This window comes from Amphiura filiformis, chromosome 5 (genome assembly GCF_039555335.1).
Source record: "Amphiura filiformis chromosome 5, Afil_fr2py, whole genome shotgun sequence".
Classification (NCBI taxonomy): domain Eukaryota; kingdom Metazoa; phylum Echinodermata; class Ophiuroidea; order Amphilepidida; family Amphiuridae; genus Amphiura; species Amphiura filiformis.
Genome location: NC_092632.1, coordinates 76,918,206 through 76,934,147, shown reverse-complemented (window position 1 = coordinate 76,934,147; position 15,942 = coordinate 76,918,206). Strand labels below are relative to the sequence as shown.

Genomic DNA, 15,942 nt, shown 5'->3' with positions numbered 1-15,942 from the left:
CTAGTATACTGAGATGTGGGATGCTTATTTCTTGTCTCAATATTACAGATAACAAGATGTGCAGCAGCAAAAGAGGTCGATGCAGTCAGATATGTACAAATTTGCCTGGCGACTATAAGTGCTCCTGCTACCCTGGGTTTGCATTGGAAGCAGATGGATGGACATGCAAGACAAATGGTAAATATATAGATGAGTTGACCTCAATGTTTATCAACAAAGTTGAGGAACTGGTAAATCGATATCATACTTGCCAACTACTCCAATTTCCGCGCAATCACTCCCAATTTTCCGGGGAAAAAAATTGGGAAATTTTTTTTTAATTTTTCAGTTTTGGACTGTCCCTGAACCTAGAGCTGAATGCTAAATTGTTTGTGTTTTTGTCCGAGACGGGGTCATTTTGATAGCGGGTAAGCTGGATGATTTTGCAATTTTGTTAACGGAGCCCAAGTAGGGTTATTCCTTCATGTAATTTTACACGAAATTAGGGTTAGGGTTAGTTTAGGGTTAGGGTTAGGGTTAGGATTAGGGTTATGATTAGGATTAGGGTTAGAGTTAGGATTAGCTTACATGAAATAATTACATGAAGGATCGACCCTAAGTAGACACTAAGACAGCGCCTGAGCACTGATACATCAAAACCAAATTTAGACATAAATATATGGTCGAATCCAATGAAAAGTGTACATGGCATGTTCAGGGCCATAACTTTAAAAGTATTAATCAATTGGCATTCGTTTTTGTATTGTGTTTATTCGCCTTGATCATACGCTTGCGCCATATATAATAAGACCCCTTCTGTGAAAAACTTAGACACAGAGACCCCAAAACATGCTATTTTTACCCATTTTTTCAAAATATTTCTTACAGTATTTTTAAAAACATCTAAATCACTTATGAAAAGAAGTCATTGAATTGAATCTAAATTGATTTCCTGAAAGGTGTGTATTCAAAGATTGCCTGTTCAATTTTTCACATATTTGTACATAATTATGAATTTTTTTTTTTTTTTTTTTGAGTGGTATTTTTTTACATTACCTACTGAATACAATTTTTCATAGCACTAGATATATCTTTAAAAATGGAAATCACTAATAAATGCATAATTGATACAAGCTTTGATATGTCCAATACTGAAATGCATTGCATTCGGACATCTTTATTATTGTGTTAAGCTGCCAGAAATTCTAAATGGCACAAAGGTAGGTTTGGTAAAAAATATGCATTACCTCCGAATACATGTTAAAAGCTGTGTCATTTACACAAAGTGAGAGAATAGTAAACAATAGTTAAGCAATAGGTGCAGGGTAATACACTCTTTATTTCTACCAAGTTCCAATAGCCTGCGCTTAAATATTTCTGAGATATCAACAATAAAAGCAAGTATTCGTAGGTAAATTTCGGTAACCGAATGTTACCTCTGAATACAATTTGACATCATGACAGTATTGTGAAACACCGCCATTCATGCCAATGCCCATATTGGTACATAACGAAGGCCTGTATGTTTGCTATCAAATCATATGTCAATGAAAGTTGCGAATTCACATACATGCCCACCATGCAAAACTGAATACGGCTTAATTGTTGAAAAATATGTACTGAAATAGACGACGGTCTGCTCATTTGAAAGCAAAATCAGATTTGAAGAAGATTAGAAGGGGATAAATACTTGGATTTGTCAACAGTCATGTGTGCTTCATTTTAAATGTTTACCGACCTTCTGGTTTCTGAGTAATTTGTGTCCAAATTGATTTATTCGAAGGTAACTTTTGACGTTTTCGCTAAGGTTACCTACGAATACCATGGAAAAAACGACTGTTCTCATTGTCTCATGATCTAGACAACACAGTGATGGACCCTGGTATAAAGCTAATTGTAGTTGCCCTCAAACGAAAGGCCACAAGACGTAACTGACTCCAAGATGGACTTCACAAGTCTGCAATAACGGTTTTAAGCGATTTGTGTGCAATTAAGCAAATTAAAGTCACTTTAGTGCCTTTGTTTCTTACTTCAATCCTCTTTCAACCGCTGTGAACCGACATTATTAATACATGATAGGGTCTAAAGTATCAATAAACGCACATAAAGAAAATAATACATTCAAAGTGCTTTATAAAATGAAGTTTTGATTGCGATTTTCACCAAAAGTCTAATTCTTACCTACAAATACTGAAATGTTACTTACGAATACAGCATAATACATGACATGTGTAATGAAGTGTCCCTACCAATGGAAATTAATTGTCATAAACTTTAAGCGGTACCCCAGGACACTATTATTACCCATATACGGATTCATTCAACAATTATTTATTATGTAAAATTGCTGATTAACTACTTGTATATCAAAATGAAGTGGTCAAAATCTTGCTAAAAGCATCAAAAATTTTTGATCTAAGGCAATAGCATTTATTCATTTGGACGTACCATCTAAAAGAGATCTAAAAACTACCATTTTATTAATGCACTACCATAATAGCAAAATTTAAACCTCTAAACTCAATATAGATATTGTTAAATCGCTCATGTTACCTACGAATACCCGGGTTTCTTCACCTTTTCATTGTATAAAGCGTTAGGTATATGCGTATAATTCCTATTATTCTTGAAAACATATATCCTACTCGTTTTTATACAATGTGTAAATTGATTCATACTCATTTGATAGATAAAATACAGAAACTGACCTAAACTTCATTTTCAAAAACAAACTAGCATAAATTGACTAAGATCATATTGATCGTGTTATAAAAATAAAACAAATATTTTCTGGTTGAGCTAGCATTTTCCTGACACCCTGTGGTCTACATTACACGAAAAAAGCGTTAATGGGAATATTCCATTTGTTTTAGGTTGATTAGTATTGCGATAGTGAAAGCATCCTAGTGGTATTCGTAGGTAACATTGGGTTTTGATATCACATTTACTATCACACGTCCTGGATTTATTTTTCAAGATTAGTAATGGCACTTTTGGTTCCTATAAGGCCAATATGTCATCAATCAATGGGCAAAAGGAAAAAATTGTGGAGACATTTTTATTTCGGACATTTATTTTTGGCCCGGGGACACTTTTGGTTGGATTCGACCATATGGATATGGACAGGTTACTTTCAGACTGGACAGGTTACCTTTAGGAGCAGCCTGTCCTACGGACTGGAATCACCCAATTGATGACCATGACCATCAGCATTGTCGAGTCTTGTATGTGATTCAAATTGTGAATGCATGTTTATATTAACATAATACTTGTTTCCATATATGCCACAGATACTGCCAGTCAATACTTAATATTCTCCAACCGCAACCAACTAAGACGCATCAATCTAGTTACTAAGGAATACAATGTGCTGGTGTTCAACCTACGTAACACCATTGCATTGGATTTTAACTATAACACCAGTAAGATCTATTGGACTGATGTGGTGGATGATAAGATTTACAGAGGGGACCTGGATGATAATTCACACAATGCAGGTGAGGAAACAACACTTGTTTGTGATGGGGATTTCGTGTGCTCTACAGTGGAATTTCAATTGAATGAACACAGCCTGACATAGTGTGACAATTTTTTGCATACACTGCACGATGTACGCCAGCGTGTAGACTGTCTGTGTGTAATGTGGAAGTGAATCCAACCATGCCAACGCACTTGTGATTGGGTAGTATTGTATCCAAGGTTGTGTGTTTGCATTGTAGTTTGAAATACGCCATATTCGATCGTGGTTGGATCGTGTATAGCTGTTAAAAGCTGTGTTTATTCTATTGAAATTCCTAGTATAAGTTTGATATTACGAACTTCCTGTGTAGGTCATAGGCCAAATGTACCAAAAATTATTTTAACATTATTTAAAAAAATTATATAATTATTTCAAAAATTACTGCCTTAATTTGGCAGTGTGAACTATGATATTTAGAGAAATTGCTGTATTGTTACATAGAACAAGCAGCGTAAGTTCCACTTAAAATGATGGTATCTCCCATGTTCTATCAAACGATAGATACACAGCCGAGTTTCTAAGCATTACTTTTATTATCAAACTTATTTGCATCTGTAGGTTTATGTAACATTGAGACAGTGGTCGATTCGGGATTAGCCACCGCTGAAGGCTTAGCTGTGGATTGGGTAGGGAGGCAATATCTACTGGGTGGAGAGTCATCTGGACCAGATAGAGGTTGCCAAACCAGTGGGAAATAACACAGACAACAATAAACTGTACAGGACTACAGTGGTAGCTGGGGACATGGAGAGTCCAAGAGCCATTACGCTGGATCCAAGGGATGGGTAAGTTTGAGAGGCATAACTGGGAAGTTGGCTGAGGGCATAGATTGACCTCTCGGGAAAAAGTATTTTTTGAGTGAATTTAGGATGTAAAGACTGGAACGTAATGTTAAATCAGCACCTTTAGGATCAATTACTTTCCAACTGAGGGAAATTTACTCAATGACCGGATTTTAAATGACCATACTAGTTATGCATATGATCATTTTGGTCTGAGACTTGTGGGCTACAACCTGATTGGGAGAATGAAAAAGAAATCAAATTGAGGCATTCACAAAGGAGAGTCTTTGAGAAATGTAATTGATATGAGCTTGTTGTGAAGCAAATGGATGCAAACTTTACCAAGAGTACTGTGGTCGCAGATTTTTGTAATTGTTTTGGGATATTGTTTTTCACTGAGAAATTAAGTAACTTATGGTCAGGTATTGAGCATTGCTTCCACTTGTATTGCATGCATTTTTTGAAAATTTGGTAAAATAGGTATGTTGGTTGATTTGGATGCTTTACAAATTAAAATTCCATTACTAGGATCCATAAATAGAGTAGTACATGTGTATCTATCTTATCTGAATATTTAACATCTTCAAAATTGATTTTGCATTTATATTTTTGTTACTGTTTCATTCAGATTAATGTTCTGGACCGATTGGGACGCCAAGAACCCTCGCATAGAGCGTGCCACAATGGCTGGCAAAGACCGTAAACAGCTTGTCGACGTGTCTACATTACAAGGTGGCTGGCCCAATGGGTTGACAATTGATTACTTAGAAAGAAGGATATACTGGATTGATGCAAGGTAGGGTAATCACACTTGGAGATGAACTTTTTTTTCTATTTCAAATCATTTTGTCAACATTGAAAGCAGTTTAAAAAACAGGTTTATAGGTAAAATGATTTCAATTGTTACATTTTTGTCAAATTGTCAAAATTAGGGACTTTTGTTGACTCTTATTTTCTGATTACAACTATATATTTGCTATTCAAAGCAGTTGATGTTGAAAATATGTTTAAATTATCAAGTAAGTATTTTTCCCATTTGTATTGTGCATTGAGCATAAAAGCAGTCTCATAGCTAGATCCAAATTGTATTCTTCCATAAAAGAGTTGATCGCAAGACTTATGATGTGTTTTTGTCATCAATAAAATATAATACAGGAATGAAATACATTTGACACACACCTTATTGTGTTCTGTAAGATCTTATGAAATAACTGTGAAAAGATCATTTCTCCCGTACTCCGCAGGCACATGGAATGCCGTACCAGCTGAAGTTTTTTTCTATTCAGGATTTACAGAGCTTAAAGTTAGAGCTTAATTAATATCTGTTTGCCAAACCATCGGCATCACCTAATCAGAATATTTTTCTGTTTATGTCATAACTGTGATAGAATAAAAAACTAGACTTAGCTGTGGTCTAAGACCACGAACACAGCCGTGTTGTGACCCCTTAATCACCTTTGACCCCAAAATATATGAAAACCCGATAGACATTGGCTAATGTCAATGCACGTGTCCACGTGGCATCACTTTGCTATGCTTTTTGTGGCAGAAGGGGGTATTTTGAAGGTATATCGTTTTATACCGGAAGTGACCCCTTACTGACCTTTGACCAGAAATGTGTGTACACTATATAGACACTGTGTTATAACAATGCATGCGTGCAAGTGGCGTCACTGTCCTCGTAATTTGTGGAAGAAGAAGCATTTTAAAGGTATTTCGTTTTATACCGGAAGTGACCCCTTAATGACCTTTGACCCCAAATAAAATAATACCACATATAAACTGGGTAACCACAATTCATGTGTGAACATACCGTTACTGTCCTATGTTTTCTTAGCAAATAAAATTTTTGAAGGTTTTTCGTTTATACCGGAAGTGACCCCTTAATGACCTTTGACCCCAAATCTGTGTACACCCCATAGACACTGGGTAATAACAATGCATGTGTGCAAGTGGCGTCTCTGTCCCACATAATCTGTGGAAGAAGATGCATTTTAAAGGTATTTCGCTTTTATACCGGAAGTGACCCCTTAATGAGATTTGACCCCAAATACAAAAATACCACATATACATTGGGTGACTGCAGATCATGTGTGAGCATACCGTTACTGTCCCATGTTTTACTTAGCTAATAAACATTTTTGAAGGTATTTCGTTTTATACCGGAAGTGACCCCTTAATGACCTTTGACCCCGAATCTGTGTACACCCCATAGACACTGGGTAATAACAATGCATGTGTGCAAGTGGCGTCTCTGTCCCACATAATTTGTGGAAGAAGATGCATTTTAAAGGTATTTCTTTTATACGAAGTGACCCCTTAATGAGCTTTGACCCCAAATAAAATAAAAAAATACCACATATACATCGGGTGACTGCTGATCATATGTGAACAAACCGTTACTGTGCTATGTTTTACTTAGCTAATACAAATTTTTGAAGGTTTTTCGTTTTATACCGGAAGTGACCCCTTAATGACCTTTGACCCCAAATCTGTGTACACCACATAGACATTGGGTAATGACAATGCATGTGTGCAAGTGGGGTCGCTGTCCTCCGTAAGTTGTGGGAGAAGATGCATTTTTAGTTGAAATCACGTTTTTGACCCCTGTGACCCCTGCGTGACCTTTGACCCCGCCAGTTTCATGTGACATGTAGGGGCATGGTCATTGATCATTGTGACCAAGTTAGGTCAAAATCGATGTAAGCATGTGAGTGCTAGAGCAAATGTAATGGTTGACAGAAAGAAGAAGAAGAAGAAGAAGAAGAAGAAGAAAGAACCTGTACGAAAAAAGACACAGCCGTGACTAACGTCACGGCTGTGTAACAATGACAAACCAATAATAATAATCTTAATAACAACTTGTATTTCAGGTCTGATTCCATTCATGCCGCTGACTACAACGGGAAGACAGCCATCACAGTCTTGCAAGGTCACAAGTCTCTCTATCACCCATTTGCCATCACAGTGTTTGAGCACTTGGTATACTGGACAGATTGGCGCACAAACACTGTCAACAGTGCTAATAAATTCAACGGAGAGAATGTGACTGAGATTCAGAAGACAAATACCCAGCCATTTGATATCCATATGTACCATCCTGATAGGCAACCTGTTGAACCAGGTACTTTGGCTAAAAAAGAAAGAAGCTATGTCTTAAAGCCCTGTGTGCGTTCAGTTTTTTCCCCCACTTTTTTTTTCATTTTTTTGCCGTAAAATTATGAAATTCTGAGACATAATTTTGAAGAAAATTTACTTGATTCGATACTCGCATTGTTTAGGCATAAACAATTGAAATTTGTACTTCAAATGTGTAAATCAATCACAATTTTTTGCTGTGTACTTTTGAACGCTCTAAAATGACATCTTAATTCAAAATTAAGTTTTTAAAAAATCTTGGGGAAAAAATATTTTAAAAATCCGTATTCGTTTTTGAACCTGCCAAAGGCTTTGATACATAGCATTATTTTGTTTCGGCCTTAACATATTTGTTATTCATCTTCAAGACACATTGATCTACTGACACTGTAAATAAGTGTCCTTATGGGGAGTATTCACTTGAAATCCATACACCCCCTATTTTAATCTTCCACTTCCACACAGGGGGGGGGGGTGTAGATTTATAATGGAGTTGCCCGTTCAGGTGACCCCATTTGATATTCATACTACCTGCGTGGAAGATTAAGGTTTTGTCTTCCATAGGGAATGTATGGATTTTATCTGAAATAGCTCATTGTGGCATTATGAGACTAAGTCTGCACTTATCATTGTAGATCTCGTTAGATTGTAAATTGTGACTTGCTTTTCGGAACTTTCCATCTCAACTTTCTGTTTTTAAGAAACTCGGTGATCAAAATGTAAAATTATACTTCAATCACTAGTAATGGATTACTTTTGAGCAGACTATTTGTCTGGCTATTCATTTAATAGTAGCAAAATACAGTTTGTACTGGTAGGTTTTGTATTCTATGCACAGCATACTTGTGATGCATTCCTGAAACTTCAAATTAAATTTGGCATGAAGTTCTAGGACTTTATAATGGTCTTTTAGGCTCACTACAAGGATTGCAAAGATGTCAAAACGTTTTTGGGGAAATTGAGTGATTGATAGTTGAAAGGTCACCAGTGGTTGGGATTTTTGTGCAAAATGTTTGACCAATTACCCCCCTCCTGGTAGGTGTCATTGAAAGGGGTTAGTTATTTCCTTCTGTATTATATTATGTTTTTATTTATTTTTTTGTTACAGGTGACCGTCGTTGTACACCCAACAATGGTGGATGTTCTCATCTTTGCCTCTTGAATGGCGATCAAACTGGCTGTGCCTGCCCACATCTCATGAAGCTTAAAGACGATGGCAAGACATGTGAGGGTAGGTTATTCACAAATAAACAATAACAGCAATGTATCGTCTAGCAGAGTTTACCAGTGTCTAGTCCGGCATCTATGCAGGTGATTTTTATGTTGCGACAAGACACAACTGCAGTGCAAGTGTCTTTATCGATAAGGGAAAGTAAACACTAAACAAAGCTAATCATTTGAGGGGTAAGAACATGTCTTGGTGGACAGCTGGTAATCACTGCAGAGAACCAGAAATGTAGCGTGTGTCGCAACAGAAAAATGCCTGGAAAAGATGTGTTATAGTCTGATATTGGGCTATTCCAGTTGAAAGCCATACACCCCCATCTTAAATATTTTCAAACAATGCGCATGTGTTATATCAACCTTTATTCAGGAATGCAAAATACAAAATATAAGCAATGCAAGAATACAAGGAGGAACAAAAACCCAGGACAAAATCTGGACAAGATGCCCAAATTAATGCAGGGTGACATATTATACATTAGCAACAATACACAAGAATATGCAAACAAGCAGAACACACCAGGAATACCAAGCAGGACTGAAAGAACCCAACAAAATGGCAGGGCGGCGGGTGCGATCACAAACTGATGTGGGGCTGATCTTCGGAGCCCCAGGCCGGCTCCTGCCTAGCATTCCACATCGTGTAACTAGACAGGAGGGCCATTTTGATCAGTTCTTTCATGAATTTCTTGGACGGTTTGGCTCTGCCTACAAAAGAAAATATCTCGACAATGCGTCCAACATTTTCCTGGGTAATAACACAATATATATGTGTACAAGAAGTGTTACGTTTGTGCAAGTTCAAGTATTGTGTCTTGGAAATGGAATCAATCTCAACCCAGACATTCTCTTGAAAACTGCCTGAAAAAGTGTGTGAATTCAGCCTTAAAAGACCCAAAACAGGCTGAAAATAATAAAAATGTGTAAATTTGGACAACAAAACTGCCTGAATTCAGGCAAAAGCCTAAAGATTCTCATGCCTGTCAACCAAGCCCTTTGTTCTCAGTATGAATGACACAGGTGCAAGGTGCCTTCATATACCAATGACCATTCATCTTTTTGTTTATCATTAATATAGTAGGCCTATATACTATATGTGAATAGTGTTTGCACATCTTACCATATGGCACATTCTATCTCCTTATTACACACAAACAGAAGACAATGTGTTCTTTGTTATCTCGCTTCAAACGGAGATCCGTGGTGTGCACTTGTCCGACGGTTACTACAATGTGATCCCAGCACTGACCATCCCCAGAGTAGCCAATGCTTCATCCGTTGATCACGATGTGAGAGAGAAGAGACTGTACTGGACAGATGTACAGAGGAAGTCTATCAATAGGGCATACATTAATGGCTCACACATTGAAACCGTCTTAGAAGGTATGGAACATTATTTTTTTTAAATCATTAATTTGTAGGCAAACTTGAAATTATAACATGTGGATGGTATATGACCATACATTTGTAGTGTCTCTTAGTGCCTCCATTTTGTAAACTGTTTTAGGATTGAGCATAATAAAGAAAGACACTCATGGAAATATTTAGTACTTATTTGTTATTTGACCCAGGCAAAGTAGGCCATTTTCAAATGGATTAATTACTAAACATGGTTTGTGCCTCATCTCTCTTGGTCAATTGATCACACAGTCAGTAGCTATTTAAACTGCTCTTTCAATATAGCCTGTAGGATACAGGCTGTGAAGTTTGTTTCTTGTCGGTGGGCTGTAAACCTAAATGCATTTTTTGTTAATTATTATTTATTTATTTATTTGTATTTTTTTAGTTGAGATGTATGGATCATATATCTCAAGTCACAAATATTTATTGGCAAATCTGTTCAGAGTAGGCAAGATATGTACATTTTAAGAAAATAGATTGATTTCATTGGATATTTAGTGATTTCATATTGCATGTACTAACAATGTATGAGAAGCAGAGGTTAACCTAATAATAAACTGCCACTTTGGCTAAATTTCAGCTCCAAATACCACACTCGAGCAGTTACTTCTCTTCTATGGGGGGGGGGGGGGAGGTGGTAGTTCATAAGAGACTATTTTTATGGAGAAAATCAGTTCCAAAAACTGTACATACTCTTGAAACCTGAGTAGCAGCATATAAAAACTATTTTCTCCCTCTAGCTAACACATATCATATCCTATCTTTTAGGCATCGACAATGCACAAGGTTTGGCCATAGATTGGGTGTCTCGCAACATGTACTGGACTAATGTAGATGACCAGCAACATAACGGTAGCATCCACATTGCAAGGCTTGATGGAAGTTTCCGGAATGAAATCCAAACTGATGGGCTAAAGAATCCTCGTAGTATCGTTATTGAACCAACTAAAGGGTAAGTTTTCCAAGATGCAGAAAAAAAATTGTGCGCATATCATTTTGACGCACCCTGTATTAGGTTATTGTGGAATTTTATGCAAAAGTATGGGTGCTCAGATGGATTTTGTGCTGTTGACATGAATGTGTAATTCAGTATTTTTAAACACTTGAGAAATCTCCTGCAGTCTAGGTCTGTATGCACAAAACATGGGTGACATCATTATTTTTGGCGTTAAACAACTCTGCTTCGTCTACTTGATGTTGCCCAAGAGCAGCTAAAAACAATAACTTTATTCTTTAATTCAAATTGTAAAAATATGAATTTTATACTTCTTATAGCAGTTCATTTGTTGCAAATAATATTGCAAATTCATCTTGTGTATAAAGATGCATTTGGTGATTGGCAAATCAGAAAATTGAATAATGCATCGGAAATCAGATTTTGCATTTTTGTAAAGACTGTAAGTGTGCTAATGTAAGACAGAACACACACTAATGCAGGTAAAAGGTCACATTTTAGTCAGTGTTGGAGGAGTTTTCATCTTGTTGCGCTTGAAACTGTGTACGAGTGCAATTATACAGTATGTATGCACTCCGCATATTTTTCCAACTGCTTTATCTGATTAGCTAAATAGCTAGATGTTTCTAAGAGTGTATGAATTTTAGATAAACATGTGAAGGTTACTTCTTCCTAATCGATCCATTTTGCACTTTACTTTTTGTCATCTTATTTCTATCTAGTAAAATGTACTGGATCAATGGAGAGGATTCATCTCCTACCATAGAAAAGGCCAACATGGATGGCACAGAGCGCATATCTATTGTGAATGCTACATCCCAGTTCCTTCATAAACCAGGAGGTAAGAATACAACGCTGAATGTGTTATCCCCCTGAACACTACTGGTCATCTAACAGCATATCTGATTGGTTGATAACTTCAAATGCTCATTTCAATTGCCAATTATGACTAGGGTTTAAACTAATTTCTCCAATGACTAGGGTTTAAACTAATTAAACTTGCATTTGCAGATGATCTAATTTATACCCTCCTTGACTGGTTCAAAATTGGACACAATATTCATTTTAGCCAATCAGCAGAAAGTTCTCATGGGTTTATACTTGTTATGTGCAACATTACAGATACATGCATGTAATTGTACCACAATTTGTGTTTTCTGAATTAATCAGTAATTTCTATTTATTTGTGTCAACATTTCTGCAGTTGTTTTTTTTTCAGTCCGGTTTGGGGCTTTTTAGCACAAATTCACATACTTTTTCCAGATTGTCCAGATATTTTCTTCAGGCCTGCTTACATTTCTGACTAATGATTTGTTTTGTGAAAACATAAGTATCCCCCTATCATTTTGTCACCCCTTCCTAAGATTTTGGCCATTTGACCTTTGGATCTCCATTATAGAATCTGTACCATTCCTCTTGTGTGTCAGCTTGATTTGTCTCAATATTTGTGTCCTAAACTTTGCTCCCTCCAATGTGTAGGTTACCGGTGACATTGGAATTGAAATATCTCGAACAATTTCTTCTCAGAATAGTTTTAAAATGCATATATTTAACCTTAACAAGTAAAAGAGTGAAGCATTTGCTCGAAATCTGTTAATGTTGGTTTGATTGAAGTCCCTTGTATAGTTTTGACAATTGTAGAAAATATTTTCATTTATTTCCCTAGGTATTGCATTGGATAGAAAAAAGGGACGTCTCTACTGGACGGACTCGAGTAATAAAACTGGTAGAATCTACCACAGCGACTTGGAAGGCCAAGATATTCGACTATTTCAAGACATCGGAAAATGCGATGCCTACCGCCATCACAGTGATCAATGACCAGGTGTTTTGGGCAGAGAATAATAAGTCTGTTATCTTGTATGTGAACAAGACTGACCCTAGTAAGGTTGCAGTGCTGAGGAACAATACACCAAACGTTATGGAGATGTTTGTATATGATCCAATGTCTCAAGAAGGTAAAGAGTTGCTATCTCGGGTACAAATGAGCAGAACCAGGTTTTAATGTGCATCCCCCCCCCAGGACTCTACCAAACCAACTTTTTTAGCTTCCTTTTATGGTCCTATAACACATTCAAGATGTTAACAAAAAATATTTCCCGGCACTGTAATGGGGGATTGACCTTTATGGAGCATTTTAGACAGTGCAAACAATTCCTTTTTTGACTTGCTTTTGCATGACAAGCAATTTGAGACCATTTGCATTGAAATCAGAGCATTTTTAATTTTTGGCCCCTGTGTGATTTTTCTGAATCCTTGCAATGAGAGGAATAATTTGGCGTGCTTGTTAACCAGATTTGAGCAACTTTGAAATTTGACCACTGTGTTGACCTTTAACCTTGAATATGGCCGCAGTGCAGGGAAATATTTTTTGTTAACATCTTGAATGTGTTATAGGACCATAAAGGAAGCTAAAAAGTTGGTTTGGTAGAGTCCGGGGGGCACATTAAAACCTGGTAGAAATCCGTTTAAAGGCCACACTGCCCCTGTGGAAGATTCTGAAATAAACGCTTTTTTTTCATCTTTTTTTGTTTGTTTAGTAATTGTGTTCATTTTTGGTCTGTGGTCATTGATTTTGATTTTTTTATGTCTTTTATATATTTCACTGAAACATGACCGCATTGTGTTATGCCTGTAATACATCCAAGCGTCGAAGCATTGAATGTTATGCCAGTATGTCAAATAACACAAATAATCTTGTCTTTTGTCATATTGGTAGATGTCAAAAACAGTTGTTCCGATAAGATGGGAGATTGTGAACAGTTATGTATACCAATGCCAAAGGGAGATCGCAAATGTGCTTGCACAGCTGGATACAAACTTTCTGCTAATAACAAAAGCTGTAAAGGTAGGTAACCCCCCTTTGTTCCCATTCAATACCATGAATTCTTTCTCTGCTTCACTGCACCTTAGCTGTACTCATTACCAAACGTATGCTTTTGCGTTGTCTCCTGTACATGCCTCGTACGGTGATTCCATTGCCTTTCCTTTCAAACCAAATGGTGTCTTCTCAGAGCCACACCAGGCTGAGTCAGCCAAGGAAATAGCTGACCGCGTGGAGGTTTGGGTTGGGTTGCCCGCGAGCACTCACTGTGCCAGCTCTAAGGGCCTTGCCGGATGTTACAATGGGTTTGTGCCCTCATCATATTTATGTGTGAGCAAGGAATAGGATTTTTCTGTTGCCGCATTTATGCGCTGAGAACAAAGGGAGTGTTAAGAGGCCCCTTTGGTGCATAGAGAGCTCTTTGCTCCCATTAAGTAAGCCATTTTTGTGCCATAGATATAATTCACAGTTAAAATGTGCATGATAGGTTTTGTGAAGAAAGAAAGCATTGTGCTGTCTTAACTGGTGTAAACAGGTGTTGCAAATTGGTATGGGCAACAGTGTTGCCAAAACTTTTCAGCATCAAGGCGCGGCGCATTGACTCGCCAGGCCTGCGGTAAAGGATTCTCAAGTAGCCCAATTTTTTAAGCTTCCAAAAAAGCGCCCAATACCGGATATTTGGGCGGATTTACCCAAATTTAGAACGCAAAACACCCAATTGGGCGGAAAAGCACTTGACTTTGAAACTTCCGGTACTTACTGGGAAGTTACTGACCGATCAATAAATGGTCACAAAACCCATTGTAATTTCAATTTGGAGCTTCAAAGACTCAAAACCTTTATAAATCGGCTAAATTGAAAGGAAAATACATCAAATTAGTGCCGCGGCCTGAGACTGGCAAAAGTAGCCCAATTTTAGACAAGTAGCGGCATGCTTTTTTGAGTAGTGGCAAGTGATCGCCAAGTAGCCCAATTGTGCGCCTTGAGGTGATTCCGTTTGAAATCTATACCCTCTGTGTGGGATTTAAAGGTTATGGGTTTTTTAAGTAGAACCTATGTATGGCTGTAAAATGTCAAAAAGAAGCTAGAGCCCGACAGATTGCTATGAAGCAAATTATTTACATTGAAAGAAAGATATAATTGCTTTTTTAGTTAGTGACTTTCATGACTTAAGTATGATTTTGGAGTTTGATATAAATTGATGCTATAATGTTTATATTTCAGGTGTAGAGGAGTTCTTATTGTATTCAACAGATAGTAGTATTCATGGTGTCTCATTAGACCCAGACAAGAAAGAGGAACAGCTAACATCTATCACTGGCAATAGCCTCTCAGTTGCAATAGATTTTGATGCTGGTAGGTACCAAAAGAATATCAGTTTTCTATCAGTCATTGTGTTAGTGTTAGTGTTACAGACAATTTCCTGCAATGTATATGAGACCCAGGAATGGATCAGACATTTTACATCAAACCCACTTACATCCTAATTGAAGGAGGTTGCTCATACTTCACGTGAATATAAGAAGTTGGTTTGATTTATTATTAAAATTGGAATCATAAAACTAATCAACTGGACTCTCGCTTTTGAGAGACTACGGTATCGCACCTTATCCTAGGTGTATCTTCAGGCTGTCTGTTGATCTAACAGCAATTGGTCATTGACCAGAGGTCATTGATTTAAGAGTCAAGAAAGAACAGCCTTCACTCAACAGGGGAGGCGGCCTTCGTCACAATTTGGCAGGGGCCTACAGTTCCTTAATCAAGAACATTCCTAAGAAGTTTGACTCTAAATTAATGACATCTGGCAACACTATCTTGCCAATGGTCAATGGCCAATTGCTGCCAGATCAACAGACTGGATCTCTTATTTTGCTCATTTGCTAATTCTCAATTTTTAACTTTCGGTAATAATTATTGACAGCAATGGATGTTCTAAAAATTTTTAGAATATTTTTAATTGTCCTCTGCAATCGCTTTTGCTGTGATAAGTATTAAAAGCGACAAGCGATGCATCGCAAAATTCGTGGATATCAACACCTGAGTATAAATTCAGCTTTAGACTTGATTCAATTTGAAATGTCAACAGGCAGCTATTGAACTCACATGACAAATTGTTTGT

The 15,942-nt window shown here is 37.1% G+C and overlaps 1 protein-coding gene across 1 annotated transcript in view; it reads left to right on the top strand.

Moving 5' to 3' along the window:
- Positions 1-15,942, top strand: part of LOC140153760 (low-density lipoprotein receptor-related protein 1-like) — a 228,719-nt gene that overhangs the window by 102,107 nt on the left and 110,670 nt on the right. Inside the window, 14 exon segments of the mRNA XM_072176614.1 lie at positions 49-177; positions 3,270-3,476; positions 4,058-4,128; positions 4,130-4,284; positions 4,910-5,077; positions 7,155-7,405; positions 8,528-8,650; positions 9,802-10,026; positions 10,813-10,996; positions 11,722-11,840; positions 12,666-12,771; positions 12,773-12,957; positions 13,719-13,847; positions 15,048-15,179. Coding sequence (XP_072032715.1) covers positions 49-177; positions 3,270-3,476; positions 4,058-4,128; positions 4,130-4,284; positions 4,910-5,077; positions 7,155-7,405; positions 8,528-8,650; positions 9,802-10,026; positions 10,813-10,996; positions 11,722-11,840; positions 12,666-12,771; positions 12,773-12,957; positions 13,719-13,847; positions 15,048-15,179 — 2,184 coding nt within the window.